At 37.6% G+C, this 20703-nt stretch overlaps 2 protein-coding genes across 6 annotated transcripts in view; both read left to right on the forward strand.

Annotated features, from left to right (window-relative positions):
* PTPRR (protein tyrosine phosphatase receptor type R) overlaps window positions 1-7784 on the forward strand; it is a 274630-nt gene extending 266846 nt beyond the window's left edge. For all 5 annotated transcript variants that reach the window (XM_070789282.1, XM_019960806.2, XM_070789283.1 and 2 more), the window contains one exon: window positions 6603-7784. In XM_070789282.1, the coding sequence (XP_070645383.1) occupies window positions 6603-6696 (94 nt within the window). In that variant the 3' untranslated portion in view covers window positions 6697-7784. The remainder of the gene's footprint in view (window positions 1-6602) is intronic.
* A 293-nt stretch (window positions 7785-8077) lies between these two features.
* PTPRB (protein tyrosine phosphatase receptor type B) overlaps window positions 8078-20703 on the forward strand; it is a 126591-nt gene continuing 113965 nt past the window's right edge. Inside the window, exons 1-3 of the mRNA XM_070789279.1 lie at window positions 8078-8516; window positions 9755-10150; window positions 20386-20636. Coding sequence (XP_070645380.1) covers window positions 8462-8516; window positions 9755-10150; window positions 20386-20636 — 702 coding nt within the window. The 5' untranslated portion in view covers window positions 8078-8461. The remainder of the gene's footprint in view (window positions 8517-9754; window positions 10151-20385; window positions 20637-20703) is intronic.

Below are 20703 nucleotides of genomic sequence, written 5' to 3' on the forward strand. Positions count from 1 at the left end.
GTGACTTCTAGGCTGGTTCATATTTAAAAACATATTTGAATTTTTCCATCTAGGCTTACCCACTCCAGTATTCTTGCAGAAAAAATCCCATGGACGGACCTGGTGGGCTGCAGTCCAAAGGATCACAAAAAATTGGACATGACTGAGCAACTAAGCACATCTAGGCTTGCCCAGGCTGAGCAGTTTGTCAGAGCAGTCTTCTGCCCGATGTGCTCTTAGTTCTGTAAGGTCCTCAGAGGACTCATTCCATAGCCTATCATCCAGCCCTGTTTGACCAGATAGCACCAAAGAATAGCTAACACTATGATATCTTCAAGTGCTTAGCTATAGAGTAATAAATATTTTTAAATGGACTGTTCATTTATATCTCACAACAGTACTATAAAGCAGGTATGGTTAGATGATTATCTCATCATTTTGCAGTTGAGAAAACAGTGCAGCAAAGATTATGTAATAAGGGTAAAGCAGCTAATAAGTGGTGGAGACAATTTGTCTTGACAACAGTGTATGATGTCTTTTTACCTCTTAACGCTCTTTGGCCCCTACTGGTAATGAACCTGATGCTCTGGCATCTCAAGTTTTTTCAAACTCACAATGACTCTCATGGTTAACTGGGTTGCCTTGCCCTGCTTTTATATGCACTTACTCATTTTTGATAATCTAATTCCCATTTGGCAATAGGTATTGTACCTTAATGTGTTATACCCCCAGGAAAAGATTTGTATATAAACAGGATACTCCAAGGAGAGATAGTGCTTTAAATACAGTATGTTGGGTAATGGTGGTGATTTTGGCATGCTGCCTCACTGATGACAGCCTTTCTCCACTGAAGCATCATCTTGATCACCATGGAACTTTAAAAATCTTAACCTTGGTTGAGTTTTTAACTATGATCTGTTGGAGATCAAGGATTATTTAGTGCCTTGATAATTGAGTTTGCTTATGCCTTTTATGTGGTGTTGGAGAAGATGCTTGAGAGTCCTTTGGACTGCAAGGAGATTCAACCAGTCCATCCTAAAGGAACTCGGTCGTGGATACTCATTGGAAGGACTGATGCTGAAGCTGAAACTCAATACGTTGGCCACCTGATGCAAAGAACCAACTCACTGGAAAAGACCTTGATACTGGGAAAGGTTGCAGGTGGAAGGAGAAGGGGATGACAGAGGATGGGGTGGTTGGTTGGCATCACCGACAGGATAGACATGAGTTTGAGTAGGCTCCAGGAGTTGATGATGGACAGGGAAGCCTGGCGTGCTGCCATCCATGGGGTCACAGAGTCAGACATGACTGAGCAACTGAACTGACTGATGCCTTTTAATGTAATAAAAAGAAAATGTTGGATGATGCCTTTTAAAGTAATAAAAAGAGAATTCCTGCTTCTTACCTTTAAGAACCAGCTTTCTCAGAAACTTTACATCAGTAATATAGATCCAGACCTCAGCAAGTCCTTGGAGCCCTGTCTGACCCAAAAGGTCCCTGCAATCTGAGTCAGAGTTCTCCTGGAGGCTGAATTAGTACAGGGCTGTCTTAAGGGTTCATGATTAATCTTGCTATGTTCATTTATTCCATAAATATATTTTGTTTTAGGCACTATGGTCAGCCTATAAAAGACTGTATTTGTCCCATATCAGGATAAATAAAACCTGCAGGTTAAATTATTAGAATTTAAGTTCTTACAAAGATCAGCAGTGTTCTACATACCAATATATGTAATTGGAAATAATATTTTAAAAGATGATTGTAATGAGTTCCTGATTTTGAGTCAACTTCCAGTTAATGCATTCTGTGATGCCTGTTCCCTTCTTTTAGCCTAGAGCTTATATGTTTTCATACTACATGAGACAGCCTGGCCTCAGTAACCGACTTGACAAGTATTTACTTCAGACTAGTAAATGTTTTCCACTTTTGCAAATATGCATAAACTGTAACATCATGCCTGCTCTCAAAGGACCTAAAACCTAGTTAGAAATAATTTTGAAATGGAATTAGTATATCACATGATATAAAATTACTTGTAGTCAAGACCCTGTCTTAGCCCTGTCTTTTTCTACCCCTTTATAAATGACAGATAAAAAGACACAAGGCATGCTTGTTAACTATCTGGGAGACACCAGATAGTTAGGGGATGAGAAATAAAGGCTAATATACTGAATGATAGAAATGGTGATGTCAGTAAATAAGAACTTTGTGCTGAAACCAACAAGTTGAATAGGAATAAACAAAGTTCTGCACTAAGTTTGAAAAAAATAAGTACAGAATGAAAGAGAGCTGTGATTTCCACATTCAAAAATCATCCTGTGGGCTTTTTCTTTAACCCAAACCTTAACTCAATATCCTAAAATACTTGCCGAGCACCAGGCACTCGGTAGGCACTGCAGGATCTTTCTACCCAGTGCACCTGCAGAAGCAGACTCTTTGGCTTATAACATGCAGCTAGAGAAGGAAATATTCCCACTGACTTGATCTCATCTAGAGTAGACACAACACTCTAAGAAGGTCATACTTGATAAAACAGCCTATGGAAAGAGGAGGCTAGACTGGGGAGTGACAGGGAAACCAGGCTGCATAGAAATATTGAGTGACCACAGGATGTTTAGTCTAGAGAAGAAAAGATTACAGGACTTTGATGGTTGTTTTCCAACACTTAGAGAGCTATTGTGTGACTCTTAAGAGGAACCTTAAGGCTTTTAGGGTTATTTCAGTTTGACCAGTGGGGCGGGTGAAAGTTAAAGAGGAGCAGATTCATTCTGATGTCTTCAAAAGTTTTCCTGCCAACTTTGGCAAAGGCTAACTACTCCCTGGCAGAAACTAGCTGACCATCTACCATGTAGACCTCTCCCTCCTGGAAAGGCGACATTTTGTTGGCAGTTGGAATGCATGCCCTCTGAGGATCCCTCAGATGGAGAATCTTTCCCTTTTATTTTTCAAAACAAGTGAGAAGTAACCTCACTTTTCATACACCTCCCTTAAGCCTTGATATCCACAAGAGTTTTGTTAGTTTGCAGGTAATGAATTTGCTTCCACATCTTGTCCACATTCACTGGCAGAAACAACATTTGACTTAGTTAACAGAATGTGATAGTAAGTATACTCCAAGCATTAAAATTACGCTGCTGACTTTTCTGGGGTAAGATGGTGATTAAACCTAGTCTTCACCTTCATTCATTCAACAGTTGGACATGTAGATACCAATGTTCACTGGAACATATAAGAAGGGGAAAATCTTGTCTCAAAGTGAGGTAAATGGTGAGAGGAAATTCACAGACCAGTGTCCAGGAGACTGAGCACTTGTAAGGCTCTATAGACTGTCTGCAGCTTAAGGAGGGAGCCTAATGAGCTGTGCAGATGCCAAAGGAAGGGAGGTACCTCTCAACTCCCTAGAGCGGCCTCAATATTTCCTGTGGCTGGCTCTCCCAAGCCTCACAGTCAAAACCAGCATCTTCCGGACACCTGCTGTTTTGGGGTGTGCCCAGATGTCATCGTCCAGCTGAGAAAAGTCATCACCTCAGCTGGCCACTCCTGTTGTCGACTTAGGATCAAGGAACACTTTGACCAGAGAGCTGCCTTTAGTACAACAAAATGTGCAGTTCTATAGAAAAGCAATGATGATATATTTCTGCCAATGAGTTGCAGTTGCCAAAAAAATCATGTATTTACCTCTCTATTACCAAGTACATCATTTGGGCATCCCATTGATAAAGCGAGAGAGTTCCAGAAAAATCTATTTCTGCTTTATTGACTATGCCAAAGCCTTTAACTGTGTGGATTGTAATAAACTGTGGAAAATTCTGAAGGAGATGGGAATACCAGACCACCTGACCTGCCTCTTGAGAAACCTGTGTGCAGAACAGGAAGCAACAGTTAGAACTGGACATGGAACAACAGACTGGTTCCAAATAGGAAAAGGAGTACGTCAAGGCTGTATATTGTCACCCTGCTTATTTAACTTATATGCAGAGTACATCATGAGAAACGCTGGGCTGGAGGAAGCACAAGCAGGAATCAAGATTGCTGGGAGAAATATCAATAACCTCAGATATGCAGATGACACCACCCTATGGCAGAAAGTGAAGAAGAACTAAAGAGCCTCTTGATGAAAGTGAAAGAAGAGAGTGAAAAAGTTGGCTTAAAACTCAACATTCAGAAAACTAAGATCATGGCATCCGGTCCCATCGCTTCATGGCAAATAGATGGGGAAACATTGGAAACAGTGGCTGACTTTATTTTTCTGGGTTCCAAAATCACTGCAGATGGTGATTGCAGCCATGAAATAAAAAGACACTTACTTCTTGGAAGAAAAGTTATGACCAACCTAGACAGCATATTGAAAAGCAAAGACATTACTTTGCCAACAAAAGTCCATCTAGTCAAGGCTATGGTTTTTCCAGTGGTTGTGTATGGATGTGAGAGTTGGACTATAAAGAAAGCTGAGTGCCGAAGAATTGATGCTTTTGAACTATGGTGTTGGAGAAGACTCTTAAGAGTCCCTTGGACTGCAAGGAGATCCAACCAGTCTATCCTAAAGGAGCTCAGTCCTGAATATTCATTGGAAGGACTGATGTTGAAGCTGAAACTCCAATACTTTGGCCACCTGATGCAAAGAGCTGATTCACTGGAAAAGACCCTGATGCTGTGAAAGATTGAGGGCAGGAGGAGAAGGGGACGACAGAGGATAAGATGGTTGGATGGCATCACCAACTCAATGGACATAGCTTTGGGTGGACTCCAGGAGTTGGTGATGGACAGGGAGGCCTGAGGTGCTACAGTTCACGGGGTCACAAAGAGTCAAACATGACTGAGCGACTGAACTGAACTGAACTGATTGACCTGTTTAGTGTTAGTTCTGAAGGATGAAGTGTTTCTAACTTAACACTATTGTTTAAGAGAGTGAAATCTTACTGCTTTTAATACCTTGTAAGCTTATATTTATAGAAGTGGGCAAGTAAACCTAGATATAAGCCCAATTTTAGTTATTACCATTAACTAGAAGTCACATTATAGTGAGGCAATATACCTCATTTTTAAAGTTGAAGTGCTGAAAGTCCTAAACACAATTATTTTGAATGGTAACAACAGCCACTGGGAAGAATTAATAAGTTTAAAATTGGTTGTAGTATTGGTTACAGAGTTATGTAGACTTTATAAGACTTCACATAGTTACTAATAGGGATGCAGTTACTCAGTGAGCAGGAAAAATAACATTTATACAACTATAGTAGCTTTGCTAGGTAAAGGAACCATTATAAAAAAAATTCAATATACCTCCTTTATGTATAAATGTATAAGGAGCAGTGTTATTACTTCTCATGAAGTTAGGGACCTTCTAATTAGTGAAGATTAGACCTTCACTAATCTTAAACATATGGTACATGGAATAACTAGTGATGATAGTGAAGGGGGAAAAAGCAAGAACCAATTCTCTTTTTCCAACTCATTTAAGGATCTCCTGCTATTGTGTTTAAATACCCAGCACACCACACCCAAAAGCTGTTTCCCCATTAGTTCAGTTCAGTTCAGTTCAGTTGCTCAGTCGTGTCCAACTCTTTGCAACCCCATGAATTGCAGCACACCAGGCCTCCCTGTCCATCACCAACTCCCAAAGTTTACCCAAACTCATGTCCATCGAGTCAGTGATGTCATCCAGCCATCTCAGCCTCTGTCGTCCCCTTCTCCTCCTGCCCCCAATCCCTCCCAGCATCAGAGTCTTTTCCAGTGAGTCAACTCTTTGCACAAGGTGGCCAAAGTACTGGAGTTTCAGCTTTAGCATCATTCCTTCCAAAGAACACCCAGGACTGATCTCCTTCAGAACGGACTGGTTGGATCTCCTTGCAGTCCAAGGGGCTCTCAAGAGTCTTCTCCAACACCACAGTTCAAAAGCATCAATTCTTTGGTGCTCAGCTTTCATCACAGTCCAACTCTCACATCCATACATGACCACTGGAAAAACCATAGCCTTGACTAGACGGACATAACATACTCAAATAAACCATTGCAAGGTAGTTCTTTTAACTTGTAGAAAGAGCAACATTTTACAGTTCAGTTTTGTTCAGTAAACCTACATCAATCAAATCCAAGTGCATAAATCCGTATAACATATGAAGAATGATAAGGCACCCTAGAAGTAATACTAACACTCCAAATAGAAGTGAATTTATTTAACCCTAGCAATAATCCTGTGAGAATAATCCCGTTATTCTCCTACTTTAATAGCCGATGAAACTGAGACAAAAGCATTTTAAGGAACTTGCCCAAGATCAATTTGCCCTCGCTAAGACTAGGCATTGGAGGGATTTGAACTCAGACAGTCTGGTTCCAAAGTCCAAGTACTTAACCACAAGGCTGTACTGCCTCCCCAGTAATGATGTTGGTTAAATTAATCAAATGCCTACTGTGTAGCAGACACTGTGTTAATCCCTTCATATATATTAGCATATTAAAATCATCAATCAGGTCATCTGGACATAGGAAAGAGGGACAACAAAAGAATTACCATGCCAACTGTTCTGTGTGTCTTTGGCACAGCACTTTCACTTGAGTGTGGTCTCTGTGTTACTTGAGATGCTGGGATGTTAGCAATAAGTTATATTATCTCTTCCTTGCAGGGGTGGAATGGTCCAAACCAGCGAGCAGTATGAATTTGTGCATCACGCTCTGTGCCTGTACGAGAGCAGACTTTCAGCAGAAACTGTCCAGTGATTCTCTGAAGACTTACCAGACCTTTGATCTCTAGGGGTGATTAGCTGATTACCCACTCAAGGCTTCTGGAAGGAGCTTCCCGCAGTGGAAGGGAAGAGAAGCCATGAAGCCAAGTCGGGGCATGGATTGTGGAAGATGGCAACATATTCAAGTCCTCCAGCCTCTTGTGTATATGAATGCACTTGTAAGCATCCCTTAAATTATTTTGAAGGTCCTCTGCTGATGGAGGTATGGTTGATTTCTCACACTGCTAAGGAGGAATTTGTTTTGTCTGTATTGACTATCTGCCACACAGAATATATGTATGAAATATATGTCATCAGATGATACCTTGAAGAGCTGCTGAAGAAATTATTATTGTGTGTTTAGATGCTTTAATGTTTGCAAAATCTGTCTTGTGAATGGACTGTCAGTTGTTAAACTATTCCTGTTTTAAGTGCTAATTCCTTCTCAGTTACCAGAATCTTGCCGCTAAAGTTGCAAGTGATTGATGATGGATTTTTAACAAATAAGTCTGTGTTTTTGAAAAAAAATCAAAAGCAGTAACTATTTTATATGGAAATGTGTCTTGAAATATTACCTATTAAATGTGTATTTATCAGTACCTCCTATCAAACAATTACAGAGCACAATGATTGTCATTGGGTATATATGTATTTACTCTCTACTATTGAACACAGAGGTGGTTTCTGCTCCAGAATTCTATCCACTGTATTTCTACATTGTGAGTCATTTTACTTTCAAAGGGAAAAACAAATTTGTAGCAACTACGATATATTAAGAATTTTAAATACTTGTCTCTCTTTTACTAAGAAAGAATTTTTGAATACAATGTCTACCTAAAATCTCTCTCCCAGTAAAAGGCAGATGCCTTTGAAATTGATGTAACCTGTCCCATTTCCAGTGGTTCTTTAAAAGGATGCTGCCATGGATATCCTTAAATCTCTGAAACGATTTAATCCTCAAGAGACAAAGTTTTAAAAAACAATCTACACTCAGCAAACACTAGATGTTCTGCTCACATATGAATTTTTAATGCAGCTATGTTGACTTTGTTTCCTACTGCCAATAAACTACTCTTAATACTACATGTTGAGTAAGGCATATGCTTTTTTTTCTTATTTGGAAAGAGACCATTATCTTTTAAGGAAAGCCTGCAGTCAACAGTGTGATGGGTGTAATTTTAGTCTGCCTCTCCCCAGTAGAGATGGCGATTTCAAAACGTAGTATTGTCATCACTTGAGTGATAATGATCTAGAACTGCCATCATTATGTGGTTTTCCTCGATAGACTTCCAGCTATCATTATACACACAGTACATGTTTATGTCTTCATATCCCTTGTCACAGACCCTCATAAATTACATGGTTGGTGTTTGTTCGGCAGAATCACATCACCTGAAGAGATGTAATGCTGTAGGAACACTGAATTACCTAAGATTACAATTCTTTTCTTCCTTCTTGAGCTTAGTCGTGTGGCAAAGGGATGGTAGAAGAAAACTTACACATTTTATTCTGCTCCTGGGGGCTGGGATTTTTTTCAACATTAAAAAAAGAGAGAAGTAATCATAATCCCTTCTTTCTAAGGAAACAGACAAAAGGACAACTGGTGTAAAACTTCCCCCAAACAATTCAATAGGAGGAAGTGCTCGTCACTGACTTTTCCCCCCACCATGAAGGCACATTTCCTTCCTAGTCTTTGCTTCTCTTATCTGGGAGAATTTTTTTTTCCCCCAAGCAAAGCATGAACAGTCGTTAAGTGGAAAATGGAGGCTGAATTTTACATGGCGATTCTTACCTGCTTCATCTTCGTGAACTCAGGTGAGTGGGTCTGCCTCAAGTTTCCTGAGGCATTTCTTCAAATAGCCAGCAAAGGAGTCTCTGTCCTTAGAAAAGTGTGTGAAACAAAGCGGAAATGGAGCCAGGTCTCCATGGCAGTTTAGCCAGAGACGATGAGGAGGGGGAATAAAAGGAGCCTGTGATGCCCACACTGTTGAGATTTCTCCCCAAAAGAAAATAAATGGCCTCTTCTGGTGTCCTCCAAATGCCTCAGGCAGCTCCTGAAATGGCATCTGAATAGCAGAGACTAAAGCAACCCCAAGGTGGGGAAAACGTATTATTACGCAACTCTGTGGCATCTTTCTGCTTTTTCTCTGTCAAGTTATAGTTTGGTTTCCTCTGTGTTAAATAAAGAAAACATAAGAAATATAATTAAAGGGAGTTGAGGAACTGTGGTGGGTTTTATTTGGAAGTTGTTATTTGGAACGTCTGAATATTTTAATAGAATGGCTGAGAAAATTAAGTAAAAGCACCTTGAAGATGGTTTTTGAGCCTGAATATTTCACTTTTTAATCTGATGTTTAACAACTGGGTATTCAGTTTTCTCTTATTAGTATTTGAAGGAAGACTGCAGATACTGTCACAAAATAGAAAAATACTTCTCTATAGTATTATAAAAATTTAATTTGTGATAATCAATACTTTAATTACTTACTATTAGCTAGGAGAATGTGCTTAGAAGAATGGAAAATTTTGTTTTATTTTGGGATAAATATACCTAATTTTCAAAAACTGTATTCAAACTCATCCATTTGTATACAAACACTTATTGCAGTGGTAACTTAAGAATTGGAAAATGGAGTGTTTCTTTAGAGTGGAGAATGGAGGTGAGGTGGAAGGAATGAAATGGTTAAAATGGGAATTGGATTTTATATAACTTTAGCATTTAAATATTTGGGCTAAAATATCTCACCGTATTCTTTGGATGGTTTAGTTTCTTTTCCAAGCTTCCTTTCATTATTTCAGTGGGGGCATATTTTCTTCCCTAAACCATGTGAAAGGAAAAGAAAAGAAGCTAAGTGTGACATTTTTGCATTGTTTGTTTTGGGATTTTTAAATCACATGTGTTGAATCTGGAACTATTCACTTTAAATGATAGCAATTGCCAAAGATAAGTAAACCTTGTGTTTTGACCAGGCTGATTTGTGGGTGGGTTGCTTTGTTTTCTGGTGGGTTTTATGGTTTGTTGCATAGCACTTGATGAGCTTCTCATCTTCCAGAGGGGTTTCAGATTGTCCATGTCCAGAAACAACAATGTCTTTTCAAAAATGGGAGAGTGGTCATGGACTTGTGCAATAGGACAAACCAGAACCAGCAGTGGATGTGGACTGAGGATGGAAAGCTCCTTCATGTTAAATCTGCTCTATGCCTGGGCATCTCCAATTCCTCTGGTGGCCCTGGCCGAGCCGCCATCTTTGCCCCCTGCTCCCAGGCTCCTCGATGGACTTGCTATGAGAAGGAAGGGTTCCTTGAGGTGGAAAATGCCTCTCTCTTTCTCAAGAAACAAGGCGTCAGGGTAGTGGTCAAGAAGGGCAGAAAGTACCTCCATAGCTGGATGAAAATAGATGTCAACGAGGAGGGAAAACCAGTCAAGGAAAGCCTCTGCTCTAAAAAAGGTGAGTTCTTCCTTTCAGAATTGATTCTGAAAGTTCTGTTAAATATCTTGCTGTTTTGCATTTAAGGGAAGTCCACATGCTCCAACAAAATTCCAGTGAAAGATTCATAAGCTAATGGAAATGGATTGTGTGGTACACACCAACTTGGAAAACTTCATTATCTTCGTTAAAATAAGCCCAACTTTCCTTTTTCTGTCTATCTCTCATGCTTCCTTCCTTTTTTTTCCTTGCTTCTTTTATTAATTCAACAAATATTTCTTGAGCTTCTCTTTTGTGTCAAACGTTAAGCACTTTGGCTAAATACTAGTAGACGTGGGAATGTAAATGTCTATACCATACACAGGTAATGACTAAAGGCAATGATAAGGAAATTAATAATTTTGCTGATGTAGACACTTCTGTTCTCGGATTATGAGGAGCTATTAGAACATCAAAATGGTGCTTTATAAGACTGGGAAGATAATAAGTTATGCTTTTGTAAATCTCTTGTACTAATGTTAGAGGTAGATTTTTTTGGAGGTAGTATCTTTGAAATGTTAAGAACCAATGTGCAGCTATAGAATCTTCTAATTTGTTGATCATTGATGAATATAACCTAGATGATGAACATATAAAAACTTGTATACACATGCATAAATTTCTGGTACGACATACAGTTCAGTCCTAGACTAGGAATATTTATTTGTCGATACAGCTTAATTTTCTATTTTACTTAATCATCTTATTGCTTATTTACTCCTTTATTAGAGGTTTGCTTTAGGAAGTCATGGAGGATAAAAGAATTGCTACATACTAGCTATAAATAACTGGAGAATTTTCTAGAAATGAAGCCCTTCCTTAAGATTAAAATTTGTCAAGGTAAAGTGAATTGTCCCAAATAATTAAATAGCAGAGGTATAGATTAGAACCCAGGGTTTTTGTTTGTTTGTTTGTTTTACCTTTCTTTTGTATTAGAGTATAGCAGATTAGCAAACAGCATTGTGATAGTTTCAGCTGAACATTGAAGGGACTCAGCCATAGATACACATGTATCCATTCTCCCCCAAACTCCCCTCTATCCAGACTGCCATATAACACTGAGCAGAGTTCCATGTGCTATACAGTATGACTTTGTTGAGAACCTGTTTCTTGATTCCTTGTCCAATATATGTTCCATTTTATAGTAGTTTCCACATGCTCATCCATAGGATTCTTGCCCAATTGGCTACATTCAGAATCACCTGGTAGAGAGGAGTAAAATGAATTATTGCCATCATTTCTTCCTTTACTGTTGTTTCCAAGATTTGATTCCAAGAAATCTATATTTGGGCATGATACTGGATGCTTTTTAAAAATTTCCCCAAATAATTTTAATTCATAGCCTCATTTCAGGATCAGCATCCACTGTACATTTAACTCTTTTTATTAGGTCTTTATTTTTGAGACTTATATGAGTTTTTTCACACACTGATCTTTGAACAATTTTACGTCACTCTAAGAGTCGGACACAACTGAGTGACTTCACTTTCATTTTTCACTTTCATGCGTTGGAGAAGGAAATGGCAACCCACTCCAGTGTTCTTGCCTTGAGAATCCCAGAGATGGGGGAGCCTAGTGGGCTGCTGTCTATGGGGTTGCACAGAGTTGGACATGACTGAAGTGACTTAGCAGCAGCATTTACTTTAAGTAGGTGCCAATTAAATGGGCTCTTCTATAGTACAAGAAGAATCTCTGTTCTTATAAAGACTTCTGATATGAGAATAAGATAAAAAAATATAAAATTTAATTATGAAATTCAACTTTATCAGGGAGAATACATCACATAGCACCATCCAAACTGTTCCTTTCCTGTAGTTCATCTACCTAGGCCTATCCTAAACAACACAGAAACATTGTAAATATTTCAGTTGTATGGTGTATGGTTATACCCAAGCAGGGAGATTCCTCCCCAACTCCCAATCAAACCTTAGAAAAATGTTCTTTCATTAGAACTTTTAAAAAGCACATATGAATTCAAAAGATATGGATTATTCAAGATAAAAGATAATTCATGGAAAAACTATTTCTTTCAACCTTCACACAAAACATGTCTAATGATATACATTTCAAAAGTAAAGTAGATATAATAGACTACTTGCAGGTAACCACTGAACATGCCATATCCAAAATGCCTGATAATGTGTGTTGGGGGGAGAAAATGGACCTCTAGAAAAAGCAGAGTTAAAATTTGAACAATTCCAATACAAAAAAGTATCTTATATTTGAATATACATAGGTGCAACATATACTTTTGCCAACAGACTTTTTCCTTCTCTAACTGCAGAGAATGATATTGGTTGACCCATAGCATGAACACTCACTGATTTTCTAGAGAGTTCATTGTGAAATGTTAAATTTCATGTAGATGTTTGTAATGAATGAACTCCAAATGCCTTTTCTTAAGAGTTAATAAATACTATACTTTTAAGTGGGCTTCCCTAGTGGCTCAGATGGTAAAGCGTCTGTCTGCAACGCAGGAGACCCGGGTTTGATCCCTGGGTTGGGAAGATCCCCTGGAGAAGGAAATGGCAGCCCACTCCAATATTCTTGCCTGGAAAATCCCATGGATCGTGGAGCCTGGTAGGCTACCGTCCATGGGGTCGCAAAGAGTCGGACACAATGCATGTTGTTCATGTAGAGGATATATTGTTTTTATTAGGCTCATCAGTAAAAGCATACTTGTGAAGGTCAAAACCTGGGCTATATATTTCATATTTGTTTCATAGAAGAAACATTCATAATACCATTCAAATATTTAAGTAATAGTTCTCTACTACTACTAGGTGCCATAACTTGCGCTAGTAACTGAAGTACCCTACACCAGTGATTTACACCCAGGCTTTACATCAGAATACAATAAACGTGAAATAGTATTAATATTCTGGCTTCATCCTCTAGGTCAACTAACTCAGGAATTATATTTTTAAATACTTCCAATATGCAGCCAAACCTGAGAATCAGTAAATATGTCTTGCTCCTTAGGATAATGGGAAGGCAAATAAGGAAATAGTTATAATGAGTGTGAGTAGAAAAAAAATATCCCTTCCTCCAATATATATTCTTGCCAGTGTGTCACATTAAATGATAGTTTTTTTTAACTCGATACTTCTTAAATTTTTTAAACATTTCTTTGAATGTCCACTGAATTTTGTCATAATTTAACTGTGCTTCATTTTCACTAAGATGTCTTTTTTCTTCTTCCTCTCTTTTACTCAAGCCCCTCTATAATAGGATGAATCAAATAGGTTCCCAAAGTGGGTCGAAATTTGATTCAAAAGTTAATAAGAAGGTTTTTAATAGAAGAACCTGTACTAGGGTCAGATTTCCTCAAATAATCAGTGCTACTGCAATGATTTTTATTAGGAGAGGAATGTAAAATTAACCTATCTTTTCAAATTTTCATATAATTTATATTTCTGTAAAACCCCTTAAAACAACCATTTAATGAAACAAATAGAATAGAGTTTGTGAGTGAAAGTTGCACAGTCCTGTCACTCTTTGCGACCCCATGGACTATAGAGTCCATGGAATTCTCCAGGCCAGAATACTGGAGTGGGTAGCCTTTCCCTTCTCCAGGGGATCTTCCCAACCCAGGGATTGAAGCCAGGTCTCCCACATTGCAGGCAGCTTCTTTACCAGCTGAGCCACAGGGGAAGCCCAGAATAGCGTTTAACGGGACATAATTCGTGGGAATTCAATTAAAAAGAATATATAGGTTATGTAGAACCAGGATCACCAGGATCATAGTAGATTACCAAGTTAAATAAAAGATGGATTTAGATTTTTTACCATTCCTTCTGAATTTTAAGTTTACCCTTAAAGAATATACTACACAAATTCATTTTGGATCCCCTCCCCCAACAAAAAACATAATGTATATGGTAGACAGACTCTTATTTTTAAAAAAACTTTTAAGATCAATTTTTAAAATTAGAGCCTTATAGCTATTATTCTGAGTAGGGAGTAATAAAAAGCATTGCTTCCAAAATGCCAATATATCTGGCTGAAATGACAAAATTTCCTTTTCCCTATATATTCTTTTGTCAGTCAGTTGCCAGATATCCAGCTATCTGGAAACCATCTTACCTTTAGCAATGTGTCAATAAAACAAGTGATTGACAGATTCAAATATTTCCTCCAGATAGCCACATCTTTGGAGTCACTGTATTGAGTATAGCTTTTAGAAATATTTTGTGTATTGTTTCTCAGTCTCCATAAATTCACACAAGGCAGTCATCAATAAGGCAATAAGGAAAAACCAAATTTTATTCTATTCCCAAGCATATAGCAATTTTATATAATGACACATTTGATTTTTTTTAAGATTATTATTGCTTTAAGAGTAAAAATGCATTCTGAGGTCCAAATTTCTAATTTACAACCTCTTGAAACATGGCACTCCTAAGGGCTTCCTGCTAGGAAAAATCTTTTAAGCTAAAGGGAAAATTATATCAGCCTACACTTTGGGGGAGGGGTACTTGCACATTTCTAGGAAAGTTCACTTAAAATTCAGTTAAACATTTTTTTTCTCCATGACTAAGTTGTTTGTATATACAGGAGATGCAAAAGAAAAAAAGTTAGAAAGACTCAACTATTATGCTATAAACCTCTTCAGAGCAGGAATCATAACTTAGAAATCTTTATCTCCTTTAAAGGTAATCTTGGTTCCCATGGTCAACAAGTGCTGGCTAAATGGGTTTCAACTTCTAAAAGGTGTTAAATATCAGAATTACAGTGATTCCCAGGTGGCTCTTCTGTAGTAGAGAATCCAGGAGACAAGCATTTGATCCCTGGGTTGGGAAGATCTCCTGGAGGAGGAAATGGTAACCCACTCCAGTACTCTTGCCTGGAAAGTCCCAGGGATGGGGTCGCAAAGAGCTGGACACAACTGAGTGACTGAGTATGCACATCAGAATAATAGGGAACAATTAAGGAAAGCTAAGGACTATTTTTATACCACTATTGAAGTCCTGATTATTGGTTTTCTCTTCTTCCCAAATCAAGCAGAATTTTTAAACCCACCAAGCCATTAACAGTTACAGTACTATCTATTCCAACAGGAAAAGTCTTATCCCCACAAACAGACAACACAGGTTATGGGGACCGAATTATTGACATTTTATGGACCTACACAATATGGAAAATAACCCATTCATTGGGCCCCCTCTTTTACATGAGAAACAGAGAAATCTTCTCAAAGGATATTACATATTTGCAAGCATATCTAAGCAAATAATCCTTAAGACAGGAAAATAAAAACATTCTAAACTTGAAAAGGGGTTCCACAACACCAGCACCAATCTATTGACTGTAGACCATACTCAAATAGTTCTAGGACTTCCAAATGAAGAGTACAAAATTCTGTCTATGGTTTGGATACCTATTCCAAGGAACTCCAAGTCTCCTTACAAGTATAAACACCCAGGATAACTGTCTAAAATTGTTACTTTCACTAAGATGTTTCATATTGTATGAAGAGTAACATTGTATATGTCAGCCAACCAATCAACATTTATTGCGGATCTGCTACAGATTCATTCATTCAGATTTCATTTTTTTGTCTGAGGATAAGCAAATTTTTCCAGACATATTTTCAAGTGTCCCTGATATGGCTGAGTTAGTAAAATTACTACGAGATCTCACTGCTGAAGTAAATCATACTGTTGGCTGGCTTGATATACCTGCTAGTTAAAGTAATTGTTTAATTGTAGTCATATGGGTGAGGGAATAAAATCCATAAGCATTGTAATAGGTAAGCAATCATATATGCTCTTGGGGCACTGAGTTTTAGCAGCTATTTCCTCTGGTGATTGGTAGTAGTGCTTGTAAATACAGACAGCTTGATGGGAAATGAACAAACCAAAACAGAAAGTGTCTTTGTATACACAGACTCTGACCAAACTGGCTGTCACAGACATTTTAGAGTTTCCTCCTTGCATCATTATAACAACATGGACTTTGCAATTAACCATTTATTTACATGATCATTGAAAATCGTCTGGTCATTGAGTATTAATATATGCTTTCTATGATCACTGAAAAACATCTAACATAGCATCCGGAGTTGCTCAACGATTTTCAGCCTGTGACACATCATTAAACTTATCAGGGCACACCCAAGGCTGCATATGACTTTCATGGGCCCTGTGCACATGTCTTTGTGGGTTCCTTCCTCCACTTGGAAAAAAAATAAAATAAATTAATAGATTATCTTGGTCCTAGCATTCTCATTTATTCACAATGTGTGAAAAAAATTTGACATTTTATTTGACCCTGAACGTGAAGAGATACCCCACGCCCAAGGTAAGAGAAACCCAAGTAAGATGGTAGGTGTTGCAAGAGGGCATCAGAGGGCAAACACACTGAAACCATACTCACAGAAAACTAGTCAATCTAATCACACTAGGACCACAGCCTTGTCTAACTAAATGAAACTAAGCCATGCCCGTGGGGCAACCCAAGACGGGTGGGTCATGGTGGAGAGATCTGACAGAATGTGGTCCACTGGAGAAGGGAATGGCAAACCACTTCTCTTGCCTTGAGAACCCCATGAACAGTATGAAAAGGCAAAATGATAGGATACTGAAAGAGAAACTCCCGAGGTCAGTAGGTGCCCAATATGCTACTGGAGATCAGTGGAGAAATAACTCCAGAAAGAATGAAGGGATGGAGTCAAAGCACTGACTTGATGGACGTGAGTCTGAGTGAACTCAGGGAGTTGGTGATGGACAGGGAGGTCTGGCATGCTGTGATTCATGGGGTCGCAAAGAGTCAGACACAACTGAGCGACTGATCTGATCTGATCTGAACGTTCTTTGTTAAAAATTACTTTCAAAGAAATTAAATCATTTCATGAACCCTAAAAATCATGAGCCCTAGGCAGTGTTTGTGTTGTGCCTAACAGATGAGCCAGCCCTGGGCACACCAAGTTATTCACCCACTTTCCACCTGCTTTTGCCCTAACCTTGTTGAGGCTCTGGCTGAGCATGTCTCCCCCAAAGCCTCGTAGCCATGAACTAATAAACCATTCTTCTCCCTCCATCCTTCTACACCACCATTTCATCCTTTTCCAATGTTTGTGCATTTTTCCAAAAGAAAACGTGGGACATTAGGATAAACCAGGCTCATCGTCATATAACAAACCATAGTACAGTAGTTGAGTAGTAATTGGCTATTGAAAAGCATTTCTTTGATTGGCTAAACTTTCATTTTTTAATCTAAATTTTTTACTATGCTATGCTTTGATGTTTTACTATCCTATGTCTTGGTATCAATTTCCATTTATTAATTTTACTTTTTCCTAATCTTGCATCTTTTTTAAGTTTCTTAAAAAAAATTAACCCCTGATTATGCCTTCTTGGTTGTTATGCCTCCTATTGTTTGTAAATTCTCCATCTTTGGTACTCTTTTCAAAAATTTTTCACTTTCTAACTCACTTTTTCAAATTTTAGGCATGTGTATTTTTAAATGTATTCTTTATTTCATTGACTACATTCTCTGAAATTTTAATTATTCATTTTAACATTTCTAATAATTATTCAGAATATTATAATGACCAGACCTTTCACTTTATTCTAGTCAAATCTGATTTAATAGATCTTGTATATTAATTTAAATATTTATGTATAAATATATATATACAAATCATCATTTTTCTAAGGTATCTTCTGTTTCATTTATCTCTTTTCCAGATTGCTTTCCCACTTTTAAAGGGCATATTACATTTGGCATCTTCCTACAGAATAGAAAGTATCAATATAGTTTAAATTTTATATCTCCAAAATGAGTTTTATTCAAGTTTTTGCTTTCAATATGCTTGAACAGTTTTTTAATCATTTAAAAGAGGGAAACTAACAAATTGTGTATTGTCTCCACTATCATTATACAAAAATTCCATTTCTATTATTGATTATCTCTAAGGCATTCATAGATGAATTAATAAACTAAAATGCATATTGCTTTTTAAAGAAATGTATTTGAAATATGGTCTTGATATGACACAGTCATTGCAAATCATTTTATAGGTGAGCTCTAAGTGCTAAGCTTTGTTTTTTCTACATTAAGTACTAAACTTCTTAGATTGGACCTAGGATGGTCCGCCTTATTTTGAATTGTGTTCTAAGAGGAATTGTGTATAATGTGGAAACAATGTAATAGCAATGGTACAATAAAGCTTTTTAAAAATAGCTTCAACATATTGTTCCATTGTGTAGGAACTTTTCCTTGCATTTGTCAAAACACATCTTGTTCTTTCATAAACTGTAAAATATATATACCTTTAAAAGAACATCAGAAGAATTGTAGAACCCAAAACACACAGAGATCTACTAATTTTAGTATAATTTCATAACACCCATTTCAACAAAGAGTTCAGGCAATGGAAAGGTGAAATTATTTTAATCACCTTATATATTTCTATGATGGATTTTTCTTTCTTTTCATCTACTTCATAATTCTTCAATTCCCACATAAGACATGATTAGAATTCAGCTTTGGCTCATATTGTACATGTGGATAAAATTATATATTTAGATGTATATTACACCTGAGAAATGTATTAGAAATGCAGGTGCTAGATCCCACACCAGATATACTAGATCATAATTTGGGGGTAGGGAGTGGGGCAGTAAGGCTTCAATATTCCAACAAGCTCCAAAGGAGATTGTGATGCCTAACAAAGTTTGTTTTGAAATTCACAAAATTTGGAAATTAAATGTTAAGACTAAAGTTTCCTTCCTGTTTTTTAAATAGCACAAGTTAAAACATAGACACAAAATGAAGGGGTACCAGACTTGAATATTCTGTAGGTTCTTTCTTTGGAAAAAGGTGGTGTCCTAAACTGGAAAATGAACTTGTTTGGTTTAGAGTGTTTTAAAAATACATTTAGAAGGTTAATTACAGACAGTTACAGAAGAGTAGAATTTTTTCCATAAGATATCCCAAAGCTACTTGCAATGGTGATAAGCTATGTTATTTGCAAAAGAAATTTCAAGAGTGCTTTGATCATTTACCTAACTTGGGGAAAGTCTTGTTTCATCCATTGAATTAATTCTATAAACTGACTAAAAAAAATAGTTCTCAAGAAGAGAACTTACCAACAGCTTAGTGAAGAAGAGTAAACATAGGTTGACATGTGAAGACACATAATTACATGCTAGGTATATGGAAGCTTGTCTCTGCCCTCACCTCACCATTAAATCTTTTTTTTTCTGAAGATATGAGAGCTAAAATTGTCTTAGGTAGTAATCAACTCAGGGGATTGACATTGGCCAAAGCTCGAAATAGCCAAAATACTAATCTCCACGTATAGAATTTTTTGCATCCCAACAATAGATTAGTATCTGTGTAAAAGGACATTCTAGCACCTAAATCAATTAAGAATGCAGAATTAAGACTGCTTCTTGTAGTCTGTTGTAAAGGCATATTACTAATAGTACAGTTGGATCTGTCCTATAGAAGACATCCCAGGAATGAGTACATCTCTAGATATGCCAAGCACAATGGCAGTGATAGTTAGTGGCACCGAATTCAGGAAGATAAAAGCAGACAGAAATCAGGGAGAATGTCCAAACATTTATCAAAGCTTTAGTAGATGTACAGGTAGGGTTGCTGGATAAAATATACCATACCCAGTTACATTTGAATTTCAGATAAATGACAATTTTTAGTAAAAGCATATTCCTAACATACAATATAATATAATCTTTGTAATGTTGTATATTGGGGATATATTAAATACACTGAGTCTTTGGTCATTTATGTGAAATAGTAATTTAACTGGGCATGACATATTTTTATTTGCTATATCTGGCAACTGCATATACAGGGTACCCTGAACAATCCTCCACATCTCAAGGAAAAGATGCTTAATGGTCATGGTTATTTTATTAACATTTAAGAGAACAGCTGATATTTACATCTTGCTAAATTATAAAAAGACCTTTTCCATCTTGAGCCTCTTTTTGTGCTTATCCCTGATAGCACAGTTTCCATAATTCTCCCTGCACCTTGTAAATTGGATAGATGGATAAAAGATAGGTGACACAGACAGGGCAAATGAGTATGGTCACACTCAAACTATCTTCTATTTTTCCTGTAACTGAAATTTATCTACATGCCTATTGTTAAAGCGGTCTTTTTCTAAGAAAAACTGTTTTTATATGAAGACTGTATAGAACATGAGGGTAATTTTAGCACCTGTCCTTTCTTTACCTCAGCTGGCCCGGGAACTGAAGTCTCAGTAAGGAGCATTAGAAACACAGCTCCTCCCCAGACCCCCACTACTTTTAATGCACTTCCATATAGCCTGGGACACCTTATTAGAAATACCACCGAGGCCTTCACCAGAAGTACTCCGGAAAACTACAGCCAGAACAGCAGCCAGAGTCAGCACCTTAGTCTATGGATGGCTGGAATGACATCTTGGGTTCCCTGGACTACTCCACCCTTCTCCAGCACCACGGAAGAGGTAAGTGAGGAGAAAGGAGTGCATGGAGTGTGTCTTGGGAAGGCCTTAGAAAGCCCATTGCTTGAAA

Source organism: Bos indicus, chromosome 5, assembly GCF_029378745.1.
Source record: "Bos indicus isolate NIAB-ARS_2022 breed Sahiwal x Tharparkar chromosome 5, NIAB-ARS_B.indTharparkar_mat_pri_1.0, whole genome shotgun sequence".
NCBI lineage: Eukaryota > Metazoa > Chordata > Mammalia > Artiodactyla > Bovidae > Bos > Bos indicus.